The sequence below is a fragment of the Eupeodes corollae genome, chromosome 1, assembly GCF_945859685.1.
Source record: "Eupeodes corollae chromosome 1, idEupCoro1.1, whole genome shotgun sequence".
Taxonomy (NCBI): domain Eukaryota; kingdom Metazoa; phylum Arthropoda; class Insecta; order Diptera; family Syrphidae; genus Eupeodes; species Eupeodes corollae.
The window spans coordinates 222,703,150-222,724,413 of record NC_079147.1 but is presented as its reverse complement, the minus strand read 5'-3'; the positions used below and the strand labels follow the sequence as shown (position 1 = coordinate 222,724,413).

The window sequence follows — 21,264 nt, the reverse complement described above, 5'->3', positions numbered from 1 at the left end:
AAATAACACTTGACTTGAAACCAACAACAACAAAAACACAAACCAAAAAACATTGTTTTGGCGCAATTCAGTAGTAGTAGAGGTTGTTTTTGTTGTAAAGCTGCGTAAGTGGTGATTCACGAATAAGTTTGGAGATGTTGTCTTGGTTTGACCTTTTTTTGTTCTGTTATTAAAAATAAAAATATAAAATCTAGAAAGCCCTCGTTTTTTTTAATCAGGTATAAGTTTATACTTGAATAGGCCAGAGGCTTGATATGATCTTGTCACTTTACGGCCTTTCATTGAGCATTATCTGTAAAACAAATTGCTTTTTGAAGGATCATTGCGTAAGCTACAGCGAATAAAAAAGTTAATTTAACGGTTACTTAATTTATTTGACACATTTTGTTTATGGACTAAAGTTGTGATTGTGGGATATGTTTGTATGTACGACACTTTGAATGGGTGTGGTGGACATTTAAGGTGATAAAGTCGACAGCTTTTAATTGCTATATGACATTTAAGTGCCAGGAAATGCAATTTTATTTTAAAAGACTGTGCACAAGGCTCTTGAAGAATCAGTGATATGTGAGAGGGTTTTAAATAGGCATTGGAGTAACGATATAATTTGTTTGTGGTATTGTACGGGCCTATTCAATAACCTTGCAAGTACAGAGGAGAAGGAAGTTTTACCATGGAACAGCATTTGATTGCTGTGAGAATGATTGAGAGCTTGTTCCATGTTTTTTGAACATGCTTTCCAATTAAAGCTCTTCAAACAAATAATGAAAAATTAGCAGCTGGTAATGCGGCGACAAAAAGCACCGAAGATTTATGCCAGCAACTTCGCAGATTTTGAAATACGTTGCTGTGTTCTAGAAGTGAAATACTTGGAAAGAATCTGATATTTTCCATCCCAAAAAACAACGATCACCCGCAGGCAAAGATTAAAGGCATAACCAAACTTTTGCTAGACAACGAAGCACCGCAAATTTCGCTAGCTGTCAAACTCAGTGACAACAGTAATATTATAAAACTGAAACCCAACACGGGATCTAACGAAACCGCAGCAAAAATGCTAAAAAAACGCAGGCGCTTTTGTAAGATCGAAGCAAGCATTCTCAACTCAAATACCGCATTCTTGGTTATCAAAAAGTCATTAAAGTATGCAATCCAGCTGACAAAATTTCTATTAAGAACAATACACTCATTATTCGTGATAAAACGTTTTATTTAAAGAAAAACAACATTCTGAAATACCAAAATGGAGAACCAGCTTGGATTTTGCAGTTGTCACTACTGTCAGTGAAAGTATGCTGTCAAACAGACGTCATAATGGGTGGAGTGCAGCAGATGAAACAGATACACCAGGGCTGTCTCAAAATAAACAAAATTGTAATAGATCAAAAAGTAATTGATTAAGCCAGAATTAAATAATAAGTTTTTATTTGTAAATTATTTTAGTGGATTCAAACTTATGTGGATTGATGCAGTTAAGACCTCTGTAAAAAGGCGCGCAAGTGGAGGTTGCAAATATGGGATACGAACAGCACTATTAAATACGTTTGTATTGTTGGTGAATATCAAGGCACAATAATAGTTAAATATCGGAAAGAGACGTACCTTAATGCAATGCAACTCCTAACTGACATGAGCGTTTTACTGATTGGTGATTGGAACGCAAGAATTGGGAATTCTCAAGCAACAATTAAACAAAATAAATCAAACCATGCGATTTTTCACACTAACAGAAAATCAGCTAACATCGTTTCTAATAAAAATGAATTAGATCGGCTACAGTTGCTTCAAATGTACTATAATTCTGAACGGCTGTACGGAAAGAGAAAAGGAAGGTCACTACACTTTCATAGGATGTCGAGGAAAATCTGTTATCGACTTTTGTGTTGTTAACTATGACTGGATCGAACAAATCAACAAATTTGAAGTTGAGTGTAAAAAACTTTTCAGATCACTTGCCTATTGTTGTGGAATTCTTATTTGAATCTTCACCTACTAGGTACCTCGTCTTTCTTGAAAAAAGGAACAAAAAGTTTCTTATCAACGAAATTTGGACGATTTCTTTTCTAAAAACGAGTTGATTACAGAACCCACAGAAACACTTTCAAATCAGCTCAAAGAATATATTCGAAGTTTAGCATCAACCAAACTATAAGTCAAAACACTTCTTATAAACAAAAGTGGTTCGATTTTGTCTTCTGCGAGCTATGCGAACTTCTAGCAATCATCGACTAAATATTTGGTACAACGAAGCTTACACATATTACAAAAACCTTTGTCTTCAAAAGGAAATTGAATTTGAAAACCTACAAGCAATAGCATTGGGTCAAACAAGAAACTGAAAGGATTGCTTGAAAATCGCGAGGGAGATCAATGGGATGAAATATTAAATAGGCGTAGGCGTATCTGCTGAAGATCTTTCTGTTCATTTCAGGTTCCTTCTTTCCAACATTTCTAATTTAATGTTTTCTTACTCTGAACCATTAGACGCTGATATATCAATTGAGGAAATACAAGCTGTGATCCTAAATGCGAAGAACGGAAACGCTCACGGTGATGACGGGAATCCATATTAATTTTTAAAAATGCTACACCTACATTCTTTAACAATCTTCGAATTCTGTTCAACAAGTTTTCTTCACAGCTGAAATCCCCTCTTCTTTTAAAAAGTCTTTAATATTTCCTTTTCCCAATAAAGGGACCTTTTGACGTTGTGAAAAATTGCAGAGGAATATCTTCTATTAATGTAATAGCGAAAAAAAATTCTGTGGGGTTCTTGTATAGAGACTTATCACAGATGAAGAATCTCTTAATCTGTTATTAGACACCCACTTTCGAAGTAGCTCTAACATACTCAACGACTTAACATCATAGTCTCTAGCTTCTACAAACGATTTAGTTGATTTAATAACGCAGGAAAAACTGCAATGGGCCATAGACAGCTTTGATCTATATAAATCTCCAGGACCAGACGGAATCATTCCGGCCAAACTACAAAAATGCTCAGACATGATCATTAAACCATTGGAAATCATTATGACAAGCTGTTTAAGGTTGAGATATATTCCCAGAGCCTGGAGAATGGCAAAAGTAGTCTTCATTCCTAAAGCAGGGAAACCCTCACACCTAAAGATCTACGACCAATCAGCCTATCATCCTTCCTTTTTAAAACCTTGGAAAGATTGATTGAAATTTACATCAGATATAACTTAAAACCATGTCTCATTTCCACAGCTCAACATGCTTACTCTAAGGGAAAATCAGTAGAATCAGCACTTCACTCGCTGGTACGTATTATTGAACATTCCCTCGAATAAAAAGAATATAACCTAGTAGCGTTCCTAGATATTAAGGAGCTTTCAACAACGTCAGTTACCAGGCGATCACAACAGCAATGGATAAGCTAAAATTAGAGAAATCACTAATAGATCTTATAAGTTTCATGCTCAAAAGCAGGACAATAATTTCTAGCATGAGAAGTTTTACTACCACCAGATCGGTGAATCGAGGCACTCCCCAAGATGGGGTCCTTTCGCCTCTTTTATGGAACATGGTAGTAAACGACCTACTTACATCATTGGAAACAGAGGGTTTCGGGTGATTGTCTATGCTGACGGCTTTGCAATATCCGTATCTGGGAAACACCCCCAAGTTCTCTCGGAACTCCTACAAGATTAGAGGAATACCATTAAGCTTTTCCGACTAAGCTACATATTTAGGCCTCATTTTAGACAAAAAACTGAATTGGAACGCAAATATTGATGAAAGAGTAAAATAGCCTACTGATGCGCTTTTTACTTGTAAAAAGGCCATAGGGTTAAAAATGGGGCTCCTTCCCAAGAATAACCCACTGGCTATACACTTCGGTAATCAGACCGAATACTCATTTATGAAGCTGTCGTATGGTGGACCGTACTGGACAAGATGGTAAATCTAAATAAGCTCATCAAAGTCCAGCGGCCAGCAGGTATGTGCATCACAGAAGCTCTTCCCTCAACACAAACCGCAGCACTGGAAGTGCTTTTAAACCTAACACCTCTTGACATCTTCTCCAAAATGGTGGCAGCCAACTCATGTGTAAGGCTTAGAGCCACCTCTCAATGAACCAGTAACAAAACTGGACATTTTTTTTTTATATTCACAAGCACTCAAGGGGTTATTAGTACCCTTTATATGTTTATATTTAAACACAGTGCGAGCGTTAGAAAAATAGGGAAGGATTTAAAAGGATATACCGGTGCACATTGGTCTTAAAGTTCTGAACATCAAAATGGGAGGGAAAAACAGAGTTGGCCAAAGCATTCCACATTCTCGATGGGCGATTTAAGAAAGAATACTACTATACCACCAACAAAATAAGATCTTCCTGGGAAGAAGAGAGACCCCTGGAAGACGATGCGGTACACTTCTATACAGACGGTTCAAAGACCGATCACGGAGTTGGAAGTGGTATCTTTTCGGAACAAGTGAATCTCAGTCTATCCTATAGACTTCCGAATCAATGCAGTGTATTCCAGGCAGAAGTAATGGCGATTAAAGAAGCACTATCATGGCTCAAAGAAAACGTTATATCTTGCAAGGATATACGAATCTTCTCAGACAGCCAAGCCGTTCTTAAATCACTCGCGTCTGTCTCCACAAACATTCAAACAGTCCCGATTGTCGATCATCTCTAAATAAAATGATGGAACAGTTTAATATTCACCTCATTTGTGTGCCGGGCCACAGAGACATTCTGGGAAATTGCAAAGCCGATGATCTCGCCAAAAACGGAACACTTCTGCCTAATGTTAGACAAAAACATAACATAGCTACATGCAAATATCTTCTCAAGCAATATGCTCTAGAAACAACAAATACTAGATGGTCACAGAGTACCACCTGCCTAGCAACCAAGCAAATATGGCCAAGTATAGACTTAAAACGGTCAAAAGGCTTGATATCCCTGAGGAGACAAAGTATAAGCTCTACAATTGGAGTAATAACAGGACACTGCCTCATAGGAAGAAATGTTTTGAGGCTTGGAAGCTACATGGACGAGGAGGAAGAGGAAACAGTCCAACACCTTCTATGTACGTGTCCAGCACTCTCCATTAAAAGGAATAACTTTCTCGGTAATCCCTTCTTCGATAACACCAGTGAACTGGCAACGTTTGACACAAAACGTCTCTCTAACTTTATTAAAAGTACGAAATGGTTTGTTTAAGTTCATTACTCTCCCATGAGTAACCTCATTAGTGGTATCACAATGGACTCTTGAGGTCTACGTCAATGACATCTGGACAGCCAATCCAACCTAACCTAACCTTGTAGAGAGACTTGAAAAGTGGGCCGAACGGAAAAATATTCCATCTGATCTTCAAGATGGCTTCAGAAAAAATGATTCAGCCATTGATCAGATATTTGCTCTGTCATCCGTTGTCAAAGCGTTTTATGCCAGGAACAAACAAGTTTACTCATTTTTCGTTGAATTTAAAGTTGCCTTCGTCCTTGTTAACAGAAATGCACTCTTCTATAAGCTCTCACAACTTGACATATCTTCCAACTTCATTAGGTTGATAAAAGGAATGTACACTAACACAAATGCAGCATTTTGAGATGGCACATCATTTTAGACAAATATTGGCGTGAAACGAGGTTGTCTCCTCAGTGCATTGTTGTTTTCTCTGTTTAAAAACGACATAGTAGATGATGTTGCATGTCGTACCCGTAGCATTATGGTAAGAGCGTTGGACTGTCATGCAAGGGGTCTTGGGTTAAATCCATCAATTTAAAAAAAAACAATAATTTTCGCGGGTACTGCCTCTTGCGAGGAATTGACAAATCCTTCAAGAGTAATTCTTGTCATGAAAAAGTGCTTTCTCAAACTAGCCGTTCGGATTCGGCCTAAAAATGTAGGTCCCTTCCATTTCTGACAACAATACTCGCACACTGTAAGCCACTAGGCCCCAGTTCACAACGGACTGTTGCGCCACCCCATTTGATTTTTTTTAGTGTTTTATAGTCAACAGTTGGATAGTTTCCTGCATAGTTAATGATTGTTTTCCAAAGGAAATTTGCCGGGTACTACTACTGGAAAACACTAAGCAATTTCTTAAAAACAGTTTACAAGTATAGGATGTTATAAATATTAGAATACGTTCGAAACTTGGACACATTACACTTAAACAAAGGGAAAGTGGCCTTATTTCATTTGGCTTGTTTTACAGCGCTTAGTGACTGGTCAAATAGCTCAATATGGTAAATTTACAAAAAGGGCGATCTTATGTCCTGCAAATTTAGCCTAGACTTTTCTTACATTAAGGTAAATCTCGGAAAAGACCAACGAATTTCATGTCGAAACCCATCATCTATTTATCGACTTCTAAGCCGTATATGATAAAATAAGGAATAGCAACGTTCAAATGGGTAGCAGCTCATCCCAACTATTCAAGACATGTGCAGGCAAGGAGAAGAAATATCATGTGATTTCTTGAACAAAGTCTCGAAGCAGATACTGCGCATGATTGTTGTTAACATAGAAGTCACTGTATTTATCAGGTCTTCAAAACTGTTTGGCTATGTGGACAACATCGGCATCGTCAACCACTCCCAGCCAGCTTTTTTAGAAGCATTCACAGCTATAGGTCAGCAGACGAAACGTGTTGGCCTTGAAGTAATTGTGGGGAAAACCGCCTAGGACAAAACCTCTACTGCGCCAAGTGCTCGATGATAAGTAAAAGACGGACATTGAATCGGTTGGTATTTGTTCTAATATGCGAAGAAGGCGAAAGGAGGAGAAGATTCAATCGTTAATTGTACGAGCTCTATCAAGAGGTATGTTATCCAAAGGGCCAAAACATGCCGGCTATACATAAAGCGATTGGGCAGTTAAGCTCCAACAAAGGAAGACTGAACTTCCGCTATAAAGATCAAGCAGCTTCTGACACAAGGGCGCTTGGTCTTCATAATTGTGCATCGAGCCTTCAAGGGGCCGCAATCCATGGAAGAATGCATTATTTCAGGCTGAGCCCCTTCATGGATCACGAACCGGATGAGTCTGTATTTTAAACTACAAACCAATCTGTTTTATGAACTATCTCAAGAAAGAAAAAAAGACATTCACCACGTTCGACATCACCTTAAAAGCTTACAATTCTCTTGAAATTCAAGAACAATAATAACAAAAATAGTTTTATGCTCGATTTTCCATCAATAATGCACAAGGAGTAAAATTAAATCGTTCGCTGTCCAGTTCATGTTTTTTCCATTTATTCATCCACTTTACCCACACATAAAATGACACACCCCTCAAACCATTAGAAATTCAGGTAGTTACTATAAAAGTTGAAGTTTAAGGATGTTCATGTTCATCCTTAGCTCCAGCTCTGTGCCAACACTAGTTTCGCTTAAAAAGTAATTGCTGACCACAAACATTGGTTGCACATTCGAGTATAAAAGATTCATAAAGGGGTTCGTGGGCGGTGGTGGAACAACACGTCGTCGAAAGGACATCAGGTAGCTATGATGGTTGGTCACGGTCAGAATGTTTTCAGGAAAAAGAACACACATATATTTGAGACATAATAAATATTGCACAAAGGACACACACCATAGACATAAAAGACTCACCCCAATTGTGTCGTCGTTGACGTCGTAGCCGTTGTCGCTAACGCTGACGCTGTTTCTGCTGATGTCTGATGTTGGTGGGAGATTAAGCTAGAACCAGAGCCAGATGTGGTTTCTGCGGTGGTGGCAATGGTAGTCACTATTGATTGGAATGCTCCTCGGCTGGAGGATGATTGTGCTGCTGTTGCATGTGCATTACCCGACCGCAATCCATTTGAACGTTGATGATGATGGTTTGAGTTGTGGAAACGATGGTAGTAAAAGTCTTGATTGAGACGATGAGACTGCTGCTGTTGTTGCTGAAAGTTGTGAGTTGAATATTGCTGTTGATAGTAGTAATGATGATAGCGGTGTTCTGGGACTGGAGATGCTTCTCGAGTTACCACAGTTGTTGTCGTAGACACCGATTGCGATGGAATTATTTGTACAGACTGATTACTTCGGAGGTATGTGGAGCTGGTAGAAATATCATTGACAACGCCACTGCTACTACTACTACCACCACCGCCGCCGCTGCCACTGCCGCCTACGGTGGCTGGTGATGATGAACTTGGTGAACGTGAGGCTGGTGATAGTAGGCGAGAACTGGGAGATGACCGTAGGTCATTTAGCATTATATCCAAGTCGGTGGCCAGTGAGCTGAGGAGCTAAAAAGAATAAAAAAGGGAAACAAATATTAAAATTAAAAAATTAATAACTTTTAATTAAAATGAATCATAAATATTTTGATGATTTTGAAGGAAACAAAAAAAGAAAAAACATTTGACGTGGTAGTCCGTCTTATTTTAAGTCAAAAAGGAATGGGTTCGAATGATTTTCTAGGTAAGGGATTTGTTTCTTATGTCAAGTCCAGAAAATCACTTTAGATAAGCTCGAAGGATCTGTTTTTCTTCAAACTGTATGTATCAATCAATGATCACATGCAAGTTATAGAAGGGTCTGTAAGTCATTGTCTTAAAAAATAAAGTAAGTAAAAGTTACTAATGTATAAGTATTAGAAGACTCTATCTGGAATCCGGCAATGTTTCCTCCAATATATGTATTTCTGCGAAGACGATATCTTTCAATATTTCACGATAAACGTAAACAAATCTTCCAAGAGTAACATAGTTTTCTGGAGAATATTGCAGCACCAAATTTATTTTATTCATATGGTCTGTTACTTTTCGTTCGACTAAACAATTTCAAACAAACGTATTTTGATCTTGAAAACCTTAAGAACCCTTAGAACACAAACTGTAATGTTGAAACGTCTTCCTCTGACAATATCATTCTTGCATTTAATACAATTTTAAAAAAATAAATTGGGTGGCGCAACAGTCTGTTGAGAAGTAGGGCCTATTTACTTACAACTCTCAACCATTCCTGTGTGCGAGTACTGTTGTCAGGGATGAAGGGGACTTACAGTTTTAAGCCGAACCCGAATTTGGGAAGGCACTTTTAATGACAAGAATTACTCTTGGAGAATTTGTCAACTTCTTGCAAGAGGCAGTACCCGTGAAAAAAAAAACTCTATATGGCATAGGCAGGGATTGACCCAAGATTTCTGGAATGACAGCCGATGCACGGGTACTACATTTAATACAAGTTACTTAACTTTAAAATAGAATTTATTGCATGTTGTAAGCATTTGTGACGTTTGTTACTTCCATTTCTCCAAACATGAAAATTTACTGTTAATGATTTTGTGATTTAATGTTGGTAACGCTGGCATTTGACACCTGTCAGACCTAGCTGTCATTTGAAGTGCTCTAATAACCATTTAATGTTTGCAATTTGTTAATGTTTCACTACGCAAGCAAACGTTAAATCCTGAAGAAATTTCAAGAGAATAGACGTATTACTGATACCGTAAGGCTTATTTATCATACAGTCGAAAATATTGCTGCTAAAAGTGTATGTATTGGTGATGAATCTAATTTATCGATTTCATTGCGTTGATAGTATTTGAAGTTGTCTAATATCTCACTACCGCGTATTTGGCACTAATCAGGACTTGGATAATATGTTATTTCAACAAAACGAACTAACAAGCCACACAACATGACTCGCTTCATTCCGTTATAAGTTTCCTGGTCGCGTATTTCCACGTTTCGGCATCAATTGGTTATTCTACCATGAGGACCATACGATTTGATGACGTCGCAAGATTTCATTTGTATGCTTCCCAAAAGATCGTTTTTATGCAAATTATCCCCGAAGCCTAGACATATCAAAAACCAACAAGATATTCAGCGAATGATAAATAAACTTGCTGAATATTTTAAAAGGTGGAACCTAGTAGTAAATTTAAATTAATCCAAAGTGATGGTTTTTAAGAATGGCGGTGGAAGATCGGGTGCAAGTGAGGAATGGTACTAAAATGGTGAAATAGTAGAGTTAGTGAAAGAATACAAATATCTAGGAGTCTGCTTTACTAAGAACTTGAGCATGGAAAAACATCTCACTGACAAACTTGTTAAGGCGAAAACAGCTATAGACTTACTATAGAAGCAATGCTTTAATAATAAGGAACTTACGCATACCGCGAAATTCAGGTTTTTCGAAGCTTTTTCGGAATCAGTTATGTTTTTGCAGCTCAAGCTTGGGGAGGTCGGAAATATAAAGAAGTTGAAAAACTGCTCAGATTTTACATAAAACGGATTTTCTACCTTCCTTCAAGTACATTAAAATACATGATCATGCTGGAAACGGGTTTATCGCCTTTATTTATGAAAACACTCAAGCTGCAGCTGATTACATTCTCAAAGCTCTGGATAAGCCAAATTATCGTCTCCCGAAGAAAGTAGTTCTTCAAACAATCCAATCTCGAATTGGATGGTTTAAAGACTGGATAGAACTAGTTAACATAAACTACAGTTACCTTGCCTCTTGGAAGCCAACTTTGTATCGCTTAATAGCTCGTCTGGATGAAGCCTCAAGATCACAATACACCGAGCAAGCGAAAAGCTACCAAAAACACCGAATGTTTTACAGTAGACTAGACTACGATCTCCGGGAAAAAAAACTACTTCCGTGAAAAAATATACCATCGAACAAATTTCGTGCATGTTTCGGCTAAGAGAAGAACTTTTTAATCTGAACCACATTCCTCACCGCGAGGACCTACTGATTTTATGCAACCTGTGCAACTTGAAGGAGTGCGAGGATGTTTTTCATTTTGTTGGACGATGTGCGATATTAAAAGAAATAAGAAGACCTTGGCAGTGTCTTTCTTCCAAATACTGAAATCATAAGCCATCTACAGGAAATGGATGTCACAAAGTTATATGCATATTGCAAAATAACACTTAAATATAGACATCAAATTTTTTTTCTTAAACTGCACTTTATTTTTAATTTATATGAAGCTATACTTTTAGTTTGCAATCAAGAACACGGCAATGCCTTGCATCATATTGATTGCATTAACCAAATTATTAAAATCTAATCTAATCTAACCAACAAGATATTACAAAGATACCGCCCAAAATTTACAAAAAAGTGGTTAAGAAATTGCTCCAAAAAATGATATGTTGGTAATCTTACCGAGGTTGCCATTGAATGATATTGTTCTTCACATTAAATGGCCAAGTCCAAACTTTATATTGAAACAAAATGTTTAACACAAATTTTATAAGTTTTTCATTCGGAACCAAACAAATAAAACCTCTATTTCTTCAAAATGTCAGCAATTTTTTGGAATAGAAATAACAGTTTACAGTTATTGATATTGAAGTCAAAGATAATTCGGTTAAGGATCCTGAAACACGATAGTATTTGACAATTTTTCAACTTTCTAATGAAAAATGTTTATCTTGCACTAATTTAACACCCTAGCAGAAGTCTACTATCCAAAGTGCAGGTAATCATACGATAGATTTTAAGACCATCGGCAAAAAGAACCGAATCAGAACTTTGAAAATACCTTGAATATATTCCGAAAATATAAAAAAAATAAAGGTCCTCAATGGCTATCTTGTGGAACGCCTGATGAGACATAAATATCATTGCAAAAAAGTTTTTAATTTTAACAATTAACTTTTCTAGTCTGGTAAGACTCCAACCATGTTAGAAGTGACGAACACATACCCAAAGAAACCAATTTGTCCAAGTTCAATTTTGTGATTGACTTTTTCAAGTGCTTTTGAAACCCTTTTTCTACATCATTTATGATTCCATTCACCAAGATAGTTAAGTTAGTTGCCGTAGATTTACGATCAACTAAACCGTTTTGGAAAACTGATATCTTTTTCTAGATAACTTGCAAATTGATCCGTAGTTTGTTACCTCTTGCTTTGATTCTGATTTAAAAACAGGGGTTAAAAACTTCTGAAAAAAGTGTGGTAGTTTTTGATACCTCTATATTTTAATACTGATAAAATTGCATGCAACTTGTGAGTGGGTTATAAAAGAATTTCACTTTTCCCTTCCCTTTTATCCTTCAATGAAAGGAAAGAGTTGTATTTTAACATCAAAGCAGAATTTTTATAAGAAACAAATTATGCCAAATAAAATTTCATCACTGTCAGTCAACGTTAACATTAAGCTAGATTCAAACTTTCTAAGCTTCAAACAATGCAACTTTTTAAGCTTTCAATGCATTTATGTATATGCCAATTATTAAAGTGGTTTTTGAAAATAAAATCTTAAATGACAACAATCGAAAAAGGTAAAGGTGAAAGAGCTAACCTACAACGATTCCAAATAGTCCTTACAGTCTAAAATTTGAAGTTGCAAACGCAACGAATTCATTTACTGGCCTTTTTCTGGACCAAGATTCAAAATTTTATCGAACTCACAAGTTCATATATTTTAACGTTACCACCCCGGCTATAGTCAATCAACATGATTCACATGACTGCTAACAACAATACCATCAGCTGACCCAAGTCTCAGCGCTAAAGTCGCACGATACTATCGCCATCAACATTCGACGACGATGTCCGTTCTCCGTCCGTTGTGACTGCACTGCGGCTGCAGAGTTCATTGTTAAACAAGTGTTTTGTCTGTCTGCTGCAGTTCTGCAGAATTCTTCCACAAGTCACAATACACTTTTTCAAAACACAACAAAATATTCCGTCGAGTTGTCCGTCGCACTGGAATTGATTTTGGAGCGGGAGTACCGCAGCGCCGCGACGCGCCGGGTGGCGGAAAAACAAGCGAAACAAATTATATGTTCCACCACGTTTTGCTATTATTATTACTTGTACAAAAGATTAGCATTATCGCACACATTTTGTTGCCGAAGCAGCACCATGGCACTGAATCATGCAGCAACCAACCACTATGCCATTCAACGCCAACGGAGCGGGAGCCTTGGCGTTCCTGTCCGTCTTACCCTGTCCATTATTTGAGCCCCGGCCGCGACCATCAGCGCACCAATCGTGTACTATACACAATAAACTGTGTTGAGTCCATTTAAAAATACGAGATTTCTGTCATCTAATGTCACAGTGACAGAGTCACGATTGCTGATGATGGGTCTCCAGCTGAGGCACAGGCACGATTTTCACTCCTCGATTTCAGATCGAGACCGAGAGTAATCATAATTGTTGTGCGGGGTGCGGGTCCCGAGCATAGTAGATGTAGTGGAACTCGAATCAAGATCAGAGCTTAGCAAAAACTAACGACTCAATAAAATTTTACAATTTCCCAGAGTTGGAAAACGAGTTAGAGTTTAGAGAAAGAGAAGATCTTCATATCCCATCCCTGACATTCCCAATCCAATCAACGCAACATTGAAGATACATAGCTGTAAATAATCAAAGCAGGTGGAAGACTTCTAGACGACAGGCCTGGCTGGAAATAGAAAGATTAACGCAAATTATCCTCGAGGCCTACTTTAATTTGTGGATGTCTCCAATCTCATTTTTTGTTTTCTTTTAGTGCTTTAATTGCTTTCCGATTTTAATTAAGGAAGTTCTTCTCCTTATTGTGACAGCTGTGGTAATGTTGCTCCTGCTATATGCACCAAGCTGCGATTGATGTTAATAGTTTAGTTATGAGTCTACGGTGCTGTTAAAAAAATACCGACAGAATACCCAAAGAAATGGAAATTGAGTACACAAATAAGGTTCCTAGAGCGTCAAGCAAATCGCTAGTAAATTTTGACAGCTGATAAATGTACATATGTGTCAATTTATAGGCCCAGTTGTTGTTGACAATTTGATACGCTTGGAACAACAGCGAAGTTTTTTTAAATCGATGGATACAATTTTCGGTATAATTATTGAATAATTTGACCTGAAATATCATTAATATGTCAAATTCATGTTTCAGCGTATTTCAGTTGTTGTTTGACATTTGTTAAATTCTTACATGAGCTGAACTTTTGATCTGCTAATAATAAAGACAACGTCAGATCGATTTATAAAATGATCGTAATAATTATTGAAAACTTGACAACTGAACAAATAAACTTGAAATGTCATTAATGTGTCAAATTTACGTGTCATTCTTTTGACCAGTTGTTCTTTGGCATTTGTTATATAGCAACATGAGATAAAAAGTTGATTAATTTCCAAATCGATTGAAAAACATTCTTCTTACAATTGTTGACAAATTTGAAAACTGACAAAATGCACCTGAAATGTCATTAATATGAATGTATGATTTAAACTAGTGAATTAAATATTTGATTTGCCAGTAATAACAGCGCCTTAAAGGTTTTCCAAAGTCGATTGCTACAATTCTCGTTAAAATTATTAAAAAAAACTTGGCAATGCACCTGAAATGTCATTAATATGTCAAATCACGAGTCAACTTATTCGATTGGCGAAATTCTTCTTACAATTATTGAACCATTTGACCACTGACAAAATTCACCTAAAATGTCATTAATACGTAAAATATATATGTCAACAAATTGACAAGTTTGTTGGTTGACGTTTATTTTATGAGAACTGGGCTTGAATATTTGATTTGCCAGTAATAACAGCGCCTTAAAGGTTTTTCAAAATCGAGTGATACAATTCTCGTTAAAATCATTCAAGAACTTGACAATTTAAAAAATGCACCCGAAATGTCATTAATATGTCAAATTTCTATTTCAATTTATAGACGAGTTGTTTGACTTTTGTTATATCCTTATATGAGTTTAAAATTTGATCTTTTAGTCAAAGCAGTGCTTTAAAGGTTTTCCAAAATTTGTTATATCCCTACATGAGTTGCTTTGGTAACCACACCACGAAGATTTTTTATAATCCATTGATAAAAGTATCGAAACAATTATTGAAAAATTTGACAACTGAGAGAATACACCTGAAATTTTATTAATATGTCAAACGTATGTGTCAAACTTTTTGCTAGTTGTTTTGTTTTGACACTCATTGAGTTGAAAATTTGATTCGCTAATGTACACAACGTTCTAAAAGTTTTTCAAACCCAATCTTCAAAATCCTCCTTACAATTATTAAAATATTTGACAACTGCCAAAATTCATTTGAAATGTCATTAATATGAATGTATGATTAAAACTAGTGAATTGAATATTTGATTTTCCAGTAATAACAGCGCTTTAAAGGTTTTCCAAATTCGATTGGTACAATTCTCGTTACAATCATTGAAAAACTTGGCAATTAACCTCAAATGTCATTAATATGTCAAATCACGAGGTAAATTGTTGATTAATTGTTATATTACTAAATGAGTTGAACATATTTTGATTCGCGAAGTTTTTCAAAATCGATTTGCAAAATTCTCGTTACAATTATTGAACCATTTGACCACTGACAAAATTCACCTAAAATGACAATAATACGTAAAATATATGTGTCAACTAATTGACAAGTTTATTGGTTGACGTTTGTTATATGAGAACTGGGCTTGAATATTTGATTTGCCAGTAATAACAGCGCCTTAAAGGCTTTTCAAAATCGAGTGATACAATTCTCGTTTAAATCATTCAAAAACTTGACAATTTAAAAAATGCACCTGAAATGTCATTAATATGTCAAATTTCTGTTTCAATTTATGGACGAGTTGTATGACTTTTGTTATATCCTTATATGTGTTGAACATTTGATCTTCTAGTCAAAACAGTGCTTTAAAGGTTTTTCAAAATTGGTTGAGTTACAATTAATGACAATTTGACATCTAACAAAAATTCATCTGAAATGTCAAATTTATATGTCACCCTAGTTTAGTTCTTGTTTGACATTTGTTACATCCCTACATGAGTTGCTTTGATAACCACACCATGCAAATTTTTTAAAATCGATTGATAAAAGTATCGTAACAATTATTAAAAAATTTGACAACTGCCAAAATTCACTTGAAATGTCATTAATATGCTAAATGTATGATTAAAACTAGTGAATTGAATATTTAATTTTCCAGTAATAACAGCGCCTTAAAGGTTTTCCAAAGTCGATTGATACAATTCTCGTTACAATTATTGAAAAACTTGGCAATGCACCTGAAATGTCATTAATATGTCAAATCACGAGGTAAATTGTTGATCAATTGTTATATTACTAAAAGAGTTGAACATATTTTGATTCACTAGGTTTTTCAAAATCGATTAGCAAAATTCTCGTTACAATTATTGAACCAATTTTGACCACTGATAAAATTCACCTAAAATGTCATTAATACGTAAAATACATGTTTCAACTAATTGACAAGTTTGTTAGTTGACGTTTGTTATATAACAACTTGAGTTGAATATTTCATTTTCCAGTAATAACAGCACCTTAAAGGTTTTCCAAAATCAATTGATACAATTCTCGTTTCAGTTATTGAAAAACTTTGACAATCCACCTAAAATGTCATTATGTGTCAAATTATCTGTCAACCTTCTAGCCAATTGTTGTTTGACAATTGTTTTGTAATATCACATGGAACATTTGATGATGATTAAAATTGACTGATAAAATTCTCGTCAGCAAAAATATTGCTATAAGAATTATCTCGAATACCACTGTATTAATTGTTTAATGGCGGAAGGAAAGTGGGTGGTACAGAGAACCACCTACAAAAGTGTTTATTTTATTTTCCTTTATTTTAACATGAAGCAATGTGCCTGTGTCTGTGCCTGTGCATTCCCAGGTGCAGTAGCTTATAGGTAAGCTATAACAACAACTATAAGTCCCCCTTCAACTTCAAAACACAATATAACGCGTGCTTTTTTTGTTTCTCTATCAAATTTGTTGTAAAACGAGGTTAAACAACGATGTCTCGAGAGGAGGAGGCTTATGTCTTACATCTTTTGCTATTGGGAGGAATAATGGTAATTAGTTTTGACTCAAATTGAACTTTAGGAAACATGTATTTTCCTTAAGGTACGTAACGTGCTATAGAAAAGTGTTTAAACGAGGTAGGAGTTGATTATTATTTGGCAAACGGATATGTGCAATAATTACATGGTGCAATGTACTTTTATAACATGGATACCGGTATATTATGTCGTGAATGAATTCAAGAGTTCTGTTCGTGTGACTGGAGCAATTAATAATTGTACGTGAGCAAATGTTAGTGGTACGAGTTCAATTAGATGGAAAGAAATATTTAGATGTGAATTAGAGACAGTGAGAGGATATAATTAAAATAACACTTCCTCTTAAGGATCCAGGACAACAACAAAAGTTCACGAAATTGATACTGTTGTAAAACACTTTAATGTGTCTTGAAATCTATTGTAAGTAATATACATAAGCCTCGTTTTTGATATGAGAAACGTTTGAACAAGTGTAACTCATTTTCAATATATTTTTGTAAATAAATGGTTGAAAAGGAATTTGTTTCTAACTATTTAAAATCAAATGTATAAGAATTATTCATGCCAAAAGAAAACTAGGTTCATGTTTTTCCAATAACATATAATTTTCAAAACTTTCGAAATATAAAAGAGGTATATTATACCACTATGTGGAATTTTGCGTTTTCCCTCAACTCTTCTTTTATAAGTTGAAACAAGTTCTCAAAGTGGCTTAAATCGATGATAGAAATTACCAATATTTTCTGTTGCATTTCTTCCTTCTTTCCAAATTTCCTTGAATTAGAAACAACTCCTAATTTCAGTATTCTTTTTTCGGTATCGTAAATGTTTTTTTTTTTTTTTTTTTTTGAGGAGAATAGTTATTTGTCCATTTTCCAAATTTCAATGTCCTTTTTTTTTGTTTCTTCACTATTTAATAATTTTAACTTAAGTGGGTTGAACAATTCAGTTCCGTCCGTGAAGCTAGAAATACTAAAATCGAATTACGAATTCTAATGATGCAGAAATGTAAGGCTACCTTTGGGCTAATTAAGTGCTATTGTCTGGAGTGCTTTCAAAATCCCTTCCACCTAAAAATTCTTGTGATACCAGCTTGAAATGAAGATAGAAACACCACAATGTATACAATAAAAACTAGTAATGAGGCATTGAAGAGTGGTTTTTTGGCTCTGCATTTTATAGAAGAAACAATTTTTTAGTCCCATATTTAACGTTTGAAATTTGTTGCAAACCTTAAATACTTAGAGACAACATTAACTTGATAAAATTTCAAAATCCTATCGGAAGTGGATGTTTGTGCTCTTAAAGTGAATTTTGGACAATTTTTAGATTTAAAATAAATAAATTGGGTGGCACAACAGTCCGTTTGAGAACTAGAACCTAGTGACTGACAACTCTCAATCATTCCTGTGTGCGAGTACTGTTGTCAGGGGTACTAGGATAGGTTAGGTTATAGTGGCTGTCCAAAATGGAAACGGACACATTTAGGCCAGTTTAATGGGCCATTGTGATACCACATGAATCTTGAGGCTTCCTCCTAAGCTCAATGGAACCAGCTTGAGTCCCTTACGAAACGTGAGAGGCTGATTATACCGATATGATTTAGATCGTTTAGATCGTTAAAGAAAAATTCTCCTAGGTAATTCTTGCGTTTTCGAGCTAGAGCAGGGCATGTGCAGAGAAGATGAAGAACCGTTTCTTCCTCTTCTTCGTCCATACAGCTTCTGCAAAAGTCATTTGAGAATACTCCTAGTCTCGTAGCGTGCTTTCCTATTAGACAGTGTCCGGTTATGACACCTATTATCGAGCTTATATGCGATCTGCTTAGAGAGAGCAAGCACCTTGAACGTTTGAAATCCAGTGTTGGCCAGATGTTTTTTGTGACTTGACACGTGGTGATCTGGTTCCACCTGGTGCCTGCCCTCCTCACAGCGTCTTGCATTAGCAGCAGTTTACAAGTAGCGATTGGTATGCCAGTCCTTGCCAAACGTGGTAGGATGGGCTGTACTGTACCGTTCCTGGCGAGTTCATCTGCCTTACAGTTACCTGGAATGTCTCTATGGCTCGGAACCCAGCAAAGATGAATATTGAACTGTTGTGCCATCTCCATTAGAGATGATCGACAGTTATGGACTGTTATAGAGTTTGTAGAGACAGAGTCCAGAGATTTGATAGCGGCCTATCAAAATCCTATCGTTCAGAGTACAAACCTCCACCAACCCCTTCTTTTGTTTTTGACCTATTTGTGTAAAAATGGATTGACTCATCCTCCAAGAATGTCCTATCCTCCCAAAAAGATCTGGTAGGTATAGAAATCTGGAAATTCCTGTCGAATTGTAGTTGGGAGATGGTGTAGTCTGTGTGCTTTGGAATTGATTCTAAGTACCTTAGAATTACGGAGTGGCCAATGTTGTTGTTAGTCCACTGCGACGAAGCATTGAGGCGAATAGCAGAGCTTGTAGCTATTTGTTTGCTAGATATGTCAAGAGGTGTAAGGTAGAGCAAGGTGTCCAGTGCCGCAGACGGGGTCGCGGTCGTGCGAAGCGATCCGCTTATACATAGGCAGGCTGAACGTTGGACTTTATTTAACTTATCCCTGTTTATACCTTTCTCTAAAGCAGTCCACCATACCGCCACACCGTACGTAAATCGGTCTGATTACCGATGTGTATAGCCAATGCGTGGTTCTGGGTTGTAAGCCCCGTTTATTACCAATAGCTTTTTGCAAGAAAAGATAGCTATAGTAGCTTTTTTGACTCTTTCCTGTACGTTGCGTTTCTAATTTAGTTTTTTGTCTAAGACAAGACCCAGGTATTTGGCCTCGTCTGAGAATTTTAATTGGATTCCTTTAATATAAGGAGGGTTGACAAATGGAATAAATGGGGTACTAACGAAAATGTATACACATTTTAAATCCAACAGTCACCTCTTGAAAAGATGTAATATTAATAGCTTTATTTTTCCATAAAGCAAAGTCGATTTCTATACAGTTAAGGAAGCTTATTTTTTTATTATCAGGTCAATAATGAGCACTAGAGGCACAATCTTTCAAAGGTCCATCCAATTACTCGGATACCCAGATGATATTGACATATTTGAAAGATCAAAGGGTGATGTCAGTGGAGCGTTTTTGAGCATTGCGACGAAGATGGGTTTAGTGGTCAATGAGGGCAAGACCAAGTATATGCAGAGGCCTGGACCCCGTCAAAGAAAGATAAGAGCGGCTTAGGATGCTTCGAGAGAAAAATTCTTCGGGTGATTTTTGGTCCCGTACGCATAGATGGAGAATAGAGGAGAAGATATAACGATGAACTGTACGGGCTGTACAGCAACACTGACCTAGTTAGCAGAATTAAAGTCCAACGGCTTAGATGGCTGGGTCATGTAGAGTGAATGGACATCAACGCTCCAGCCCGGAAGGCCTTTGAATCCAATATCTAAGGGACGGCGCAGTAGCGGAAGACCGCGACTCAGGTGGCGCACCCAGGTGGAAGAGGACCTCAACCAACTTGGCGTTCGAAACCGGAGACAGCTAGCTAGGGACCGAGCTGGCTGGAGTCGCATGTTGGTTGAGGCACAGGTCCCCTCCGGACTGTAGCGCCACCTTAAGGCCTCTCTCACACGAGACGGTTTCGTCCGTACGGTTAAAATCCGCACGGTTTTTATCCGTCAGGCATTGATAGTAAACTAATTAAATTAACTAAAGCTTTCACACTGGACGGAGACGGGTTTTTTCCCTACGGACGATTTAAAACAACCGTCTCAACGACTGAAATATACGGCGACCGTGCCGTCGTCAGTGGCGTACGTGACTACGAGAACGCATTCACAAAAGACGATTTTTATTCGTCGTTTTTGTGGTCACTTGTACTAAAGAAAAATATCTTAAATTTAACCAAACGAGGACGATTCACGGGGAAAATACGTTATGTGTGAAAACAAAGTCCGTACGGAAAAAAATCGTACGGATTTTAACCGTACGGACGAAACACTCTCGTGTGAAAGATTCCTAAGTTAGTAAGTAAGTAAGGTCAATTATGAGACTTTTTTGTTGAATTTGGTTAAGATAGTCTTCAAAATTTTGACTTTTTCGACTTAAGTTTAAGGCAGAGGCTTCTGGAACTAATTTCGATTTCCTCGAATTCTAAAAAATAGTCTTTAATTTCCTAGTTATTTTTGTTTAAAAAGTCTCCAAGATATTTCAGATTCTCTGCCTATCTGGAGGTAAACGGCGCACTACAGCGCTAATTGGATCTCAGGCTAGGTTGCTTTGAGATCGCCATTTTTACCTATCTGGAGTAGCGCGCACTAAGCCTAATATAAGTTCTGACTTAGTATTTCCTTAACTAAACTCAAAAAAAACAAAAATTAAAATGTCAACAGGTTTTGATATTTTGCTGAATGTTGCAATCTAACTACACAAGAAAAAACAAAAGCTCTATTTAAACCTAACCGGCCCC

General features: G+C 36.6%; 1 protein-coding gene across 3 annotated transcripts in view; it reads right to left on the bottom strand.

Moving 5' to 3' along the window:
* LOC129940117 (protein sprint) overlaps positions 1–21,264 on the bottom strand; it is a 534,823-nt gene that overhangs the window by 300,676 nt on the left and 212,883 nt on the right. For all 3 annotated transcript variants that reach the window (XM_056048364.1, XM_056048365.1, XM_056048366.1), the window contains one exon: positions 7,609–8,252. In XM_056048364.1, the coding sequence (XP_055904339.1) occupies positions 7,609–8,252 (644 nt within the window). The remainder of the gene's footprint in view (positions 1–7,608; positions 8,253–21,264) is intronic.